The sequence below is a fragment of the Elephas maximus genome, chromosome 17 (assembly GCF_024166365.1).
Source record: "Elephas maximus indicus isolate mEleMax1 chromosome 17, mEleMax1 primary haplotype, whole genome shotgun sequence".
Taxonomy (NCBI): Eukaryota; Metazoa; Chordata; class Mammalia; order Proboscidea; family Elephantidae; genus Elephas; species Elephas maximus.
The window spans coordinates 14,311,551-14,324,700 of record NC_064835.1 but is presented as its reverse complement, the minus strand read 5'-3'; the positions used below and the strand labels follow the sequence as shown (position 1 = coordinate 14,324,700).

Genomic DNA, 13,150 nt, shown 5'->3' with positions numbered 1-13,150 from the left:
TCCCTCTAGGCCCTGCTCTGCCCTACCACAAGATATTCAACCTGAATATCTGACCAAATGAGGAAGAAGAGGAAAACTCTGGCAAGCTGTGACTTACCCACCCTATAACCAGAGACTCTCAGAAGGTGAAAAAAAATAAATAAACAAGAATCAGTTAAAAGCCTGAGGGATAATCATTTATGATTTTAACTATTAAAAAAAAAACAAAACTATGGAATAAAAGATAACATCATCTAATTAGAGAACAGAAAAACAATTGAAAGAATTAACAAAGCCAAAAGCTGGTTCTTTGAAAAAATTAACAAAATTGATAAACCATTGGCTAGACTGACTAAAGAAATACAGGAAAGGAAACAAATAACCCGAATAAGAAACGAGAAGGGCCACATCACAACAGACCCAACTGAAATTAAATGAATCATATCAGATTATTACGAAAAATTGTACTCTAACAAATTTGCAAACCTAGAAGAAATGGATGAATTCCTGGAAAAACACTACCTACCTAAACTAACACAATCAGAAGGAGAACAACTAAATAGGCCCATAACAAAAAAAGAGATTGAAACGGTAATCAAAAAACTCCCAAGAAAAAAAGCCCTGGCCCGGATGGCTATGCTGCAGAGTTTTACCAAACTTTCAGAGAAGAGTTAACACCACTACTACTAAAGGTATTTCAAAGCATAGAAAATGACGGAATACTACCCAACTCATTCTATAAAGCCACCATATCCCTGATACCAAAACCAGGTAAAGACATTACAAAAAAAGAAAATTACAGACCTATATCCCTCATGAACATAGATGCAAAAATCCTCAACAAAATTCTAGCCAATAGAATTCAACAACATATCAAAAAAATAATTCACCATGACCAAGTGGAATTTATTGGTATGCAAGGCTGGTTTAATATTAGAAAAACCATTAATGTAATCCACCATATAAATAAAACAAAAGACAAAAACCACATGATCTTCTCAATTGATGCAGAAAAGGCATTTGACAAAGTCCAACACCCATTTATGATAAAAACTCTCAGCAAAATAGGAATTGAAGGAAAATTCCTCAACATAATAAAGGGCATCTATGCAAAGCCAACAGCCAACATCACTCTAAATGGAGAGAGCCTGAAAGCATTTCCCTTGAGAACGGGAACCAGACAAGGATGCCCTTTATCACTGCTCTTATTCAACATTGTGCTATAAGTCCTAGCCAGAGCAATTAGGCTAGACTAAGAAATAAAGGGCATCCAGATTGGCAAAGAGGAAGTAAAATTATCTCTATTTGCAGATGGCATGATCTTATACACAGAAAACCCCAAGGAATCCTCCAGAAAACTAATGAAACTAATAGAAGAGTTTGACAGAGTCTCAGGTTATAAGATAAACATACAAAAATCACTTGGATTCCTCTACATCAACAAAAAGAACATCGAAGAGGAAATAACCAAATCAATACCATTCACAGTAGCCCCCAAGAAGATAAGATACTTAGGAATAAATCTTACCAAAGATGTAAAAGACCTATACAAAGAAAACTACAAAGCTCTACTACAAGAAATTCAAAAGGACATACTTAAGTAGAAAAACATACCTTGCTCATGGATAGGAAGACTTAACATAGTAAAATGTCTATTCTACCAAAAGCCATCTGTACATACAATGCACTTCCGATCCAAATTCCAATGTCATTTTTTAAGGTGATAGAGAAACAAATCACCAACTTCATATGGAAGGGAAAGAAGCCTCGGATAAGCAAAGCATTACTGAAAAAGAAGAAGAAAGTGGGAGGCCTCACTCTACCTGATTTCAGAACCTATTATACAGCCACAGTAGTCAAAACAGCCTGGTACTGGTACAACAACAGACACATAGACCAGTGGAACAGAATTGAGAACCCAGATATAAATCCATCCACATATGAGCAGCTGATATTTGACAAAGGACCAGTGTCAGTTAATTGGGGAAAAGATAGTCTTTTTAACAAATGGTGCTGGCATAACTGGATATCCATTTGCAAAAAAATAAAACAGGACCCATACCTCACACCATGCACAAAAACTAACTCCAAGTGGATCAAAGACCTAAACATAAAGACTAAAACGATAAAGATCATGGAAGAAAAAACAGGATCAACCCTAGAAGCCCTAATACAAGGCATAAACAGAATACAAAACATTACCAAAAATGACGAAGAGAAACCAGATAACTGGGAGCTCCTAAAAATCAAACACCTATGCTCATCTAAAGACTTCACCAAAAGAGTAAAAAGACCACCTACAGACTGGGAAAGAATTTTCAGCTATAACATCTCCGACCAGCGCCTGAGCTCTAAAATCTATATGATTCTGTCAAAACTCAACCACAAAAAGACAAACAACCCAATCAAGAAGTGGGCAAAGGATATGAACACACACTTCACTAAAGAAGATATTCGGGCAGCTAACAGATACATGAGAAAATGCTCTCGATCATTAGCCATTAGAGAAATGCAAATTAAAACTACAATGAGATTCCATCTCACTCCAACAAGGGTGGCATTAATCCAAAAAACACAAAATAATCAATGTTGGAGAGGCTGCGGAGAGATTGGAACTCTTATACACTGCTGGTGGGAATGTAAAATGGTACAACCATTTTGGAAATCTATCTGGCGTTATCTTAAACAGTTAGAAATAGAACTATCATACAACCCAGAAATCCCACTCCTCGGAATATGCCCTAGAGAAATAAGAGCCTTCACACAAAAAGATATATGCACACCCATGTTTATTGCAGCTCTGTTTACAATAGCAAAAAGCTGGAAGCAACCAAGGTGTCCATCAACGGATGAATGGGTAAATAAATTGTGGTACATTCACACAATGGAATACTACGCATCGATAAAGAACAGTGACGAATCTGTGAAACATTTCATAACATGGAGGAACCTGGAAGGCATTATGCTGAGCAAAATTAGTCAGAGGCAAAAGGACAAATATTGTATAAGACCACTATTATAAGATCTTGAGAAATAGTATAAACTGAGAAGAACACATACTTTTGTGGTTACGAGGCGGGGAGGGAGGGAGGGTGGGAGAGGGTTTTTTACTGATTAATTAGTAGATAAGAACTGCTTTAGGTGAAGGGAAGGACAATACTCAATACATGGAAGGCTCAACTGGACTGGACCAAAAGCAAAGAAGTTTCCGGGATAAACTGAATGCTTCAAAGCTCAGCGGAGCAAGGGCGGGGGTTTGGGGACCATGGTTTAAGGGGACTTCTAAGTCAATTGGCAAAATAATTCTATTATGAAAACATTCTGCATCCGACTTTGAAATGTGGCATCTGGGGTCTTAAATGCCAACAAGCGGCCATCTAAGATGCATCAATTGGTTTCAACCCACCTGGAGCAAAGGAGAATGAAGAACACCAAGGTCACACGATAACTAAGAGCCCAAGAGACAGAAAGGGCCACATGAACCAGAGACCTACATCATCCTGAGACCAGAAGAACTAGATGGTGCCCAGCCACAATCGATGACTGCCCTGACAGGGAGCACAACAGAGAACCCCTGAGGGAGCAGGAGATCAGTGGGATGCAGACCCCAAATTCTCATTAAAAGACCAGACTTAATGGTCTGACTGAGACTAGAAGAATCCCAGTGGTCATGGTCCCCAAACCTTCTGTTGGCACAGGACAGGAACCATTCCCGAAGACAACTCATCAGACATGAAAGGGACTGGACAGTGGGTAGAAGAGAGATGCTGATGAAGAGTGAGCTAATGATATCAGGTGGACACTTGAGACTGTGTTGGCATCTCCTGTCTGGAGGGGGGATGGGAGGATAGAGAGAGTTGGAAGTTGGCAAAATTGTCACGAAAGGAGAGACTGGAAGGGCTGACTCATTAGGGGGAGAGCAAGTGGGAGTACGGAGTAAGGTGTATATAAACTTATATGTGACAGTCTGACTTGATTTGTAAACATTCACTTGAAGCTCAATAAAAGCTAATAAAAAAAAAGATAACATCATTTGTGAAGGAGAAGAAATAGGAAGTGGAAATCCCGATCAGGGATCAGTAAGAAAGTTCTCCACTCAGACATCTAACAGGCATCTCCAACCGAATAAAACCAGACTAACTGCTGGGGAGTCAACTCTGGCTCATGGCAACCATGTGCTCCACGGGGTTTTCAATGGCTGATTTTTTTTATACGTAATTTGTCAGGCCTTTCTTTCAAGTTGCCTCTGGGAAGATTTGAACCTTTAACCTTTCACATAGCAGTGGGTACATTAACCATTTGTACCATCCAAGGACTCACTCCCAAACCTAGAAAGTCCAAAACCAACTCTTGATCTTTTCCCCTACACCTGCTCCTCACCCATCCCTGCCTGCCTCAGTGGCAATCACTCTACCGGCTGCTCAGGCCAACCCGCAGTGGGTAGGCCCCTTGATTCCTGCTTCTCTCATGCCCCTCCCACTGCTGTTCAACCCATCAGCAAATCTTGTGTGCTCTACGTTTAAAATACATTCAGAATCTGACCACTTCTAGCATCTCTACTGCTACCACTGGGGCCCAGCCCACAACAATCCCCTCCAGCCTGGACTGCTGAAAACTTTCACAATTGGGTCTTCCTATTTCCACCCTTACCCCACTAACCAAGAGTAGTCTAATTTGCAGACACCATCAAGGATAACTTCTTTAAAAGGTAAGTCACACAGGTGTTTGCTTGTAATTACATGTAACACTATGGATTTATGTTTTATGTATTTTTCTATAAATAATGCAATCCACAAGTTTTTTAATAGTAAAAAAAGAATTAAAAAGTTACGTCAAATGCTGCCTATCTTCTGGTCAAAACCCTCGATCACACTTAAAAGAGAAAATAAAGTTCTTTCTACATCCTAGCAGACCCTATACAATCTGAGCCCTGCACTCTCGGATCTTGTCTCTGACTTCTCTTTCTCCGCTCCTTCAGCTGTCCCAACCATCTTAGTCACCTCCCTGCTCCCTAAACACACTAATGCAGACCCGCCTCGAAGGCACTGTGCTCGCTGCTCCCTCTGCCTGGAGTGCTCCTACCCGGGGTGTCTGCACGACTCCCTCCGTCACCTAATTCAGGCACCTGCTCAAACGTCACTCTCTTGGAATAACTTTCCACGACCAGTGTACAGACGATAATACCTTCTTAATCCCCTGCCTCCTCATCTTTATTTCTCTTTGCGGCACTCACCTAGCAGAATACTTATTTGTTATACCCTGTCTTCTCCTAATGAGAATACACATTCCATAGAACAGGAAGCTTGTTGGGATTTTACATTGTTACACACATTATGGAAAAGCTGGTGGCTCAGTGGTTAAGAGCTACAGCTGCTAACCAAAATCTCGGCAGTTCGAATCCACCAGGCTCTCCTTGGAAACCATGTGGGGCAGTTCTACTCTGTTCTTTAGGGTCGCTATGAGTCAGAATCAACTCGATGGCAGCAGGTGCAGTTTGGTTTTAGTATATACACTATATTGACACAGAACTGACACAGTGGCTCCAACAATGGCTTTAAGTATAACAACAATTGTGGGGATGGGGCAAGACCAGGTAGTGTTTCGTTCTGTTGTACACAGGGTCATTATGAGTTGTAATCGACTGGATGGCACTTAACAACAATGTATACATTACCGGAGCCTTGGCGGAGTAGTAGTTAAGAGCTCAGCTGCTAACCAAAAGACTGGCAGTTTGAATCCACCAGCTACTCTTTGGAAACCCTATGGGACAGTTCTACTCTGTCCTATAGGGTTGCTAAGAGTCAGAGCACCTAACAACAGTAACGTATACATTATTACAATGCTATGCCTAGAACCCCACCTGGCACATGGCAGTAGCATACATTTGAATGAACTAGTGGCTGAATGAATTCCAGCATGGGGAGAGACAGCCAGGCAGCAAGGGCATCCCCTGTGAGCTGGTGATGACCAGTGCCAGACCTGCACCCACACCAGTCAGCTGACTGCACCCAGACTGCTCTCTCCACAGGCACAGGGTAAGCCTACTCACAGTCACATGTTTCACCAATAGTCTGATCTGTCACATGACAAATGAGAATAAGTGGACTCGAGGCACTGGAAGGACCCTTACAATGTACCCATCCCTCCTGCACACCCGACTCCTCACAGTCCCCTTGACAGCTGTGGTGGCTCAGGAAGCCCATCACTGGGTTTGAAAACAACTCCCAACATGTGATTTACTGATGAAGGATCAATGATGGCCGTGTCTTCCCACAGGACCAACACCTTGCAATTACTTACCAGAAAAGAGTCATGTTGTAGATTAACCCGAGCCACCTGGAGGCAAGGCCCTGGTCACACACACACCAGCTTGCCCTGGTATTTTCCAAGTGCTCTTTCAGATTGGCTCAGAGACCACAGAACCAGATAACTGAATGAAGGGAGCCCCAGGGGGTGGTTCCAGGGTGAATGTGATCCTAAATATCACCTAGAGCAGCACTTCTCAGCCTTGGCTGCCCCTAAGGATCACCAGAGGTGCTTTTTAAATCCCGATGCCCAGGCTACACTCAAAAAAACAAACCGTAATCCCTGGACGTACGACCCAGACACCAGGGCTTCTGAAAGCCCACCATGAAAAACCACTGCTATCGAGTCAATTCCTACTCCTAGCAACCCCATATGTTACAAAGTAGAACTGCTCCATAGGGGTTTTTTTTTTGGCTGTAGTCTTAACACAAGATCGCCAGGTCTTTCTTCCGAAGCACTGCTGGGTAGGTTCAAACTGCCAACCATTAGGCTAGCAGCCAAGTGCAAAGTGCTGGCACCACCCAGGGACATGAAAGCTTACCAGGTGAGTTCGAATGAGCAGTTAATGTTGGAAACCAGTGAAGTAGAAGCGTGTGATTGTGCTGACCTACAAAGACGGGGGAGGGGTTCGCTTTGGCAGAACAGATACTAAACGCGGGTAGAGGGAGGCATTTTCTCCTTACCTCACCAAGGTGTCACTGCCAGCTCCCCCTGGACTGTAATACAGCACGTTCTCCAAGGACAGGGAGAATTTCAGCCCCTCTGCCTCCGAGATGTATAAATTGGTACGGTTGTTACTATGGCTGACGCACACGAACACCTGGTCCTCCGAGGCATCTGCGATGTAATATTCCTTTGGAACCAAAAGTCAAAAATTGAGTAAGTCAAAAAAACTCCTATGCCCTGTGAGCTCTCCCTATACACACGAAAGCAACGACTTCCAAACGCCCTGGTGAGGGATGTGGATCTGAAGCCCACAGGAAGCTTCCAAATCTTGACAAGGAAGCTTGGAAGATTCTTCTCTTCAGGGAACCGGAGGCTGGTCTGCAGATGCAGCAGGCTCTCAAGTTGGCAAATGGGGTCACTGAACTCTGTAAATGATCTAAAACCTCTTTTTAGTTAATAATGTCCCTCTCTTTCATCCATGATACCTCTTATTAGTGCAAAGTACAGTATAGGCTGATTTGCATTTCATTTCCTTTCTTTTCCCTAAAACAACAAAGCAAGGTAGAACCTAGAGAAAGCAGAGAATGGCCCCAAGGCTGTCCTGTCACACACCCTCTGAGCTACTCTGCTAATGCCAAGGCCTTCAAATGCTACCTTCTCCCTGCCTCACTCTTCTGATGACCCCTTGTCCATGATGATATTACTTATCAATCTCTATTAGCTATAATATAGACTGCATATTCAAACATTTAACTACATAAGTTCTTTTTTGTTTTGTTTTGTTTTTTTTAATGTAGTTATATCTTCTGTTCAGGTTTTGGTCTCTCCCATCTGTCTGTTTTTAAAAGGAGGACCCAAATCTTCTTCCCTTTTGGAACCCAAATACCTATGAGCCATATTAAAAAAAAAAAAAAAGCAAAGCCCATTGCCATCAGTTCAACTCCAACTCACAGTGACTCTACAGGACAGAGTAGAGCTGCCCCATAGGGTTTCCAAGGAGTGGCTGGTGGATTCGAACTGCTGACCTTTGGTTAGCAGCCGAGCTCTTAACCACTACGCCACCTGGGCTCCGTGAGCAATACAGCAGGTACTTAATAAAAAACTGCTGTTGTGCCCTGCCTTCCTAGTCCTTTAGTGTTGGCATGCTAAGCCTACTGACTGCCTCCAAACCTCTCTGCCCATCCTCTCCACTTAAACGCTCCCTGTTCAGATGCACTCCAACCAGTAAAGCAGGAAAACAACAGGCCAAGATGCCTAAAATAGAATGGCTCTCTCTAGAGACCTACCTGGAAAATGACTTCAGGGTGCCTCGCTCAATTATCCACCCCAGCAGGACATCCCAGGGAAACCCTTCCTCTGGCCTCCACCTGAGGACAATAACATTTCTTCCCACCCCCAAGCCAACCCCACTTACATTAATAGGATGCCTTGTGACAAACTGGGCTGCTCGCATGGGCTTCCGGCCAAAGGAGACCCAGAGCTGGACAGAAGACTGCTGCTGATTGCCTGAGAGACGCTGCCAAGGAGAAGAAGAGAAAAATTAATTCTGCCAGATTACAGCCACTCAAAACAAGCGAAAGGGGAAACGGAAAAGTCAGACTCCTGCGATGCTACTAAATACACAAAATAGAGAGTATGACTTCAAATTCACATTTCTGCAATGTCTGCCTGTCATCATTCGACAGCCAAGGGTTTTGGGTTTGGGTTTTTGGTCATCACTAGATAGCTAAGGCTGTGCTGTTTTATCCTAGATGCCTGGTCTTCAATAACCCATAAAACTCGTTGCCATTGAGTCGGGTCTGACACACAGTGACCCTGTAGTACAGAGTAGAACAGCCCCATAGGGTTTCCTAGTCTGTAAATCTTTATGGAAGCAGACTGCCACATCTTTCCCCTGCACAGCGACTGGTAGGTTCAAATCGCCAACCTTTCAGTTAGCAGCCAAGCTCTTAACCATTGCGCCACCAGGGCACTGTGCCACCAAGGCTCCTTTGGTCTCCAATAGATACTAGGTACTCCACGGATATTAGATGAGGCAGAAAGACGATGGTGTGGTGGGAGCACATGGAGAGGGGCATGGAACTGCCAAAGGCTGAGCAGGATGACCAAGGGGAGCATGTTGTCCGATGCGGCTGGAAAGACTGGCCAGGAGAGCCTTACCCGACGACCTCCATAACTCGGTGAGATCAGCCTTTCTAACCACACACCATGCATACAAAACTCTCTCTCTTCTCTCTTCTACTCCCATTTCAAGATCACAAGGATAATCAAGTCACAAGTCTTTAGTTTGCAGCAAATTTTCAAAAGCCCTCCTTAGTCAATAAAATGTTTTACTATGTATAAAGGTCAGATGATTAGTTTGAGTCACCTTATACACATATAGGAGCCCTGGTTGCACAGTGGTTAAGAACTCAGCTGTTAACCAAAAGGTCAGCAGTTCAAATCTACTAGCCGCTCCTTGGAAACCCTATAGGGCAGTTCTACTCTGTCCTATAGGGAGACTATGAGTCAGAATCCACTTGATGGCAATGAGTTTGGCTTTGGTTTATACACATATAAATCCTTATGAGTATCTCTGAATATACAGATATCAATGACATACCGATTCTTAAGTTTCTTCACTGCTTACAACTACGATTATAGCTTAGAAAGGAGCCATTTCTCAATGACACCCAGAGGTCCACCGCTAATCAAAAGTTCTTAATGATTGCTGCCGGGAGGCCAGAGAGTTGAGAATGTATTCCAAGATAAGTCTTAGCGTAAACACACAAAAATCACAGAATATCAACGTCATTTCAAAAACCTGAAATCTCATCCAACCCACTATCTTCTGGGAGAATTATTTTTAAACCTGGACAGCTATTGTATTTTACTACCACCAAGATAAAAATTAACAATGGCACGCTACTGATCATAAGATATTGTAAGGCTCTGGGACTTTTCTTAATAAAGCATTGATGGGTTTTTTAAAATTATTATTACTCTTATAAAAGTAAAACATGCTCATTAAAAAAAGAAAAATAGTAAGAAAGGCCATAAGGTAAAAGTGCTGAAGATTTGCTAACTTCAAACCCCTCTTCCCACTCTACTCCCCATGGGACCCACTGGCTAAGAGGCTCCCAGGCACTCTTTTACAAACATCTGCGCCAGCTTATACAAGTGTATCTATAGTGACAAGCATTGCTAGTACCCATCCCAACATCCTTTATTCCTAGCTTCCTTAGCAACAGGATCCTGAAACTGCCACTCAAAATGCTACTCAAACCATAGGATACAAGAGCACAGTCCCCTACATTTTTTGCAGCTACGCATGGTCAGGTAATGACTAAGTACTAGTCAATAAGATGCAAAGAGAGGTGCTGCATGGGGATTCTAGGATGGCTGCTTACAGGGACTAAGTCATCTGCAAAGGGTTCTATTTTTGCCCTTGTCTTTCCTTGGTCTTCCTAACTGCAATGTGGACACAAAGGCTCTGGCAGACACCTTAGACCACAGTAATCCAGAGAATAAAAATCACTAGTTAGGATGGTAGACCAAAAAGATAGGAGCCTGGGTCCCAAATGAAACCAGGGAACTAATGTACCAGCCCTAGGCTGCCTACCTCCAGGCTTCTTTTTCATAGAAGAAAATAAAATTTCATCTTGGTTAAGCCATTTTTATTTCTAGCCTGTTACCAGTAGCCTAGCACAATCCCAAATTGATAACACAGTTTTATTTTTCACATACAAATAAAATCATGATATACATGCTGTTCTGCAACTTAACCTTTCTTCATTAACAATATATCTTAGACATCTCTCCATTTAACAATTAGGTGGTTTCCAGAAGCAATGCTTCAATTAACATACTTGTGTATATGACCTTTTTTGCAACTATCCTAACATATTTATAGGATAATTCTTAAAAAGTCCTAGGTTAAAATTTTTATTTTTGTATGTTCTGCTGTGTATTTTCAATAACAAATATAAATTTTTTTTTTAATTTTATTTTTGATATATATTGCTAAATCATACTCCTGCAAGTTGCACCAGCTGACACACCCACTAGTACACACACCATCAGGAACAACTGGGAATTAGTTAAATGTTTTCATCTTTGCCAATCTTACAGAGTCTGAGAGTTTGTAATAATAATTTTCCTTTCATTTTACATTTCTATTTCTTGATAATTAAAAATAAACTAAGATAAATATCTGCATAATCTTAATTCCAGTATGGACATTAACATTCAGGTTAATGTCAGCAACAAAAAGAAATGAGGGGTCATGGCACATCCCCGCCACGTGAAGACCACAGGCTGCTGCAGCGAGCTATCCCACTGGAAGTCCCAGAGGAGTTCAGTTAGGGAAACTCAGAGGGAGAACTCAGGCATCCCAAGGAACCTGGTGGCACAGAGACGCCAGCTCAGAAGCCCCTGGGCCGTAGCATTCACTGCCACATTCTCCTTGGGAGCAGTAATGAAGGCTCAGCAAAACATCATCATCCACATCAATGTTGCTTATGCTGAAATATTTATAGACAAAATGATATATGACATCTATAATTTGCTTTAAAATATCCCAGGGTGGGGGGAAGCAGTGGGGAAGAGAGCTGAAAAGAGGCTGGCAAATGTAGATAATGTTGAAGCTGGATGAGGGGACATGGGAGGATCACAATAATATTAACTTCTCTTTTGTGTATATTTAAAAATGTCTATAATAACAAGTTTACAACGTTAATATTAATTGGGAAGCACTTGCAGACTTCCAGAACGGCAGAGTAAGGAATTGTGAAAATCTGCTCAGCTATCAAAGCAACAAGAACGTCGACGTAAACCCTCAAAATCAACTTTTCTGGAACTCTGAAAATTAAATAAAGACTTGCAACAATCTGAGGAGTGTATATTCAAGAAAAACAGCTGAATCCCAGCAAGAACAGCCAACTTCGCGGTATTTTAACCTACCCTAGTCTCGTCCCCCTTTCTTTAGCTCTGAAGTAGCCTTGAAAATCAACAGCTTTATAGCCACAGAAAACTACAGACCAATATCCCTTATGAACATAGATAGAAAATTCCTCAACGAGATACAGCAAATCGAATCCAGCAACACATAAAAAGAATTAAACACCAGGACCAAGTGAGATTTATCCCAGGAATGCAAAGTTGGTTTAATATAGGAAAATCAATCAATAGAATACACCATATTAATAAAGAGGGGAAAATATATGATCATCTCAATTGACACTGACAAATATAACACTTTCATGATCAAAATACTCAACAAACTATAAACAGAAAGGAACTTCTACAATCTGATAAAAGCCATCAACAAAAAAACTCACAGCTGACATCATACATAACTGTGAAAAGTCTTAATAATTTTCACCTAAGCTCAGAAACAAGACAAGACTGTGCCCTCCACTTCTGTCCAACATTGTACTGGACGTCGTAGCCAAGGCATTAGGCAACAAAATGAAACAAAAGGCATCCAGATTGAAAAGGAAGAAGTAAAATGATCTCTGTTTGCAGATGGCATGATCTGTATATAGAAAAGTCTAGGGAATGCATGCACGCAAAAGAAAAAAAAAATATTAGAGCTAACGGGGAAATCAGCAAGGTTGCGGGATACAAAATCAATGTACAATGTACAACATACAAAAAGCAACTATTTCTATACCAATAATAAGGAATCTGAAATTGAAATTAAGAAAACAATTCTATTTACAATAGTATAAATAAGAATAAAATTTTTAGGGATAAATTCAACAAACAAGTGCAAGACTTGTATACTGAAAACCACAAAACATCCTTGAAAGAAATTAAAGACCTAAATAAATAGAAATTCCATGCTCATGGCCTGGAAAACTTGATATTTTTAAGGTGGCTTTACTGCTGCAGGTTGCCGATGAGTTGGCTCCCATTCACGACGACCTTATGAATAACAGAATGAAACGTTTGCCCAGTCCTGCACCATTCTCACAATTGTTCATGTGTTTGAGCCCATTGTTGCGACAATTGTGTCAATCCATCTCATGAAGGGTTACCCTCGATTTCGCAGACCCTCTACTTTACCAAGAATGGGCGACTGGTCTTTACTGATGACATGTCCAAAGTAAACAATAAGACTAAGTTTCACCCTCCTCATTTCTAAGGGGCATCCTGGCTGTGCTTCTTCCAAAACCGATTTGTTTGTTCTTCTGGCAGTCCATGGTATACATTCAAC

The 13,150-nt window shown here is 41.7% G+C and overlaps 1 protein-coding gene across 4 annotated transcripts in view; it reads right to left on the bottom strand.

The window, feature by feature from the left end:
* The window catches only part of SORL1 (sortilin related receptor 1), a 199,675-nt gene that overhangs the window by 131,099 nt on the left and 55,426 nt on the right, over nt 1–13,150 (bottom strand). For all 4 annotated transcript variants that reach the window (XM_049856795.1, XM_049856797.1, XM_049856796.1 and 1 more), the window contains exons 7-8: nt 8,366–8,467; nt 6,969–7,138 (exon numbers count right to left, since the gene is read on the bottom strand). In XM_049856795.1, coding sequence (XP_049712752.1) covers nt 6,969–7,138; nt 8,366–8,467 — 272 coding nt within the window. The remainder of the gene's footprint in view (nt 1–6,968; nt 7,139–8,365; nt 8,468–13,150) is intronic.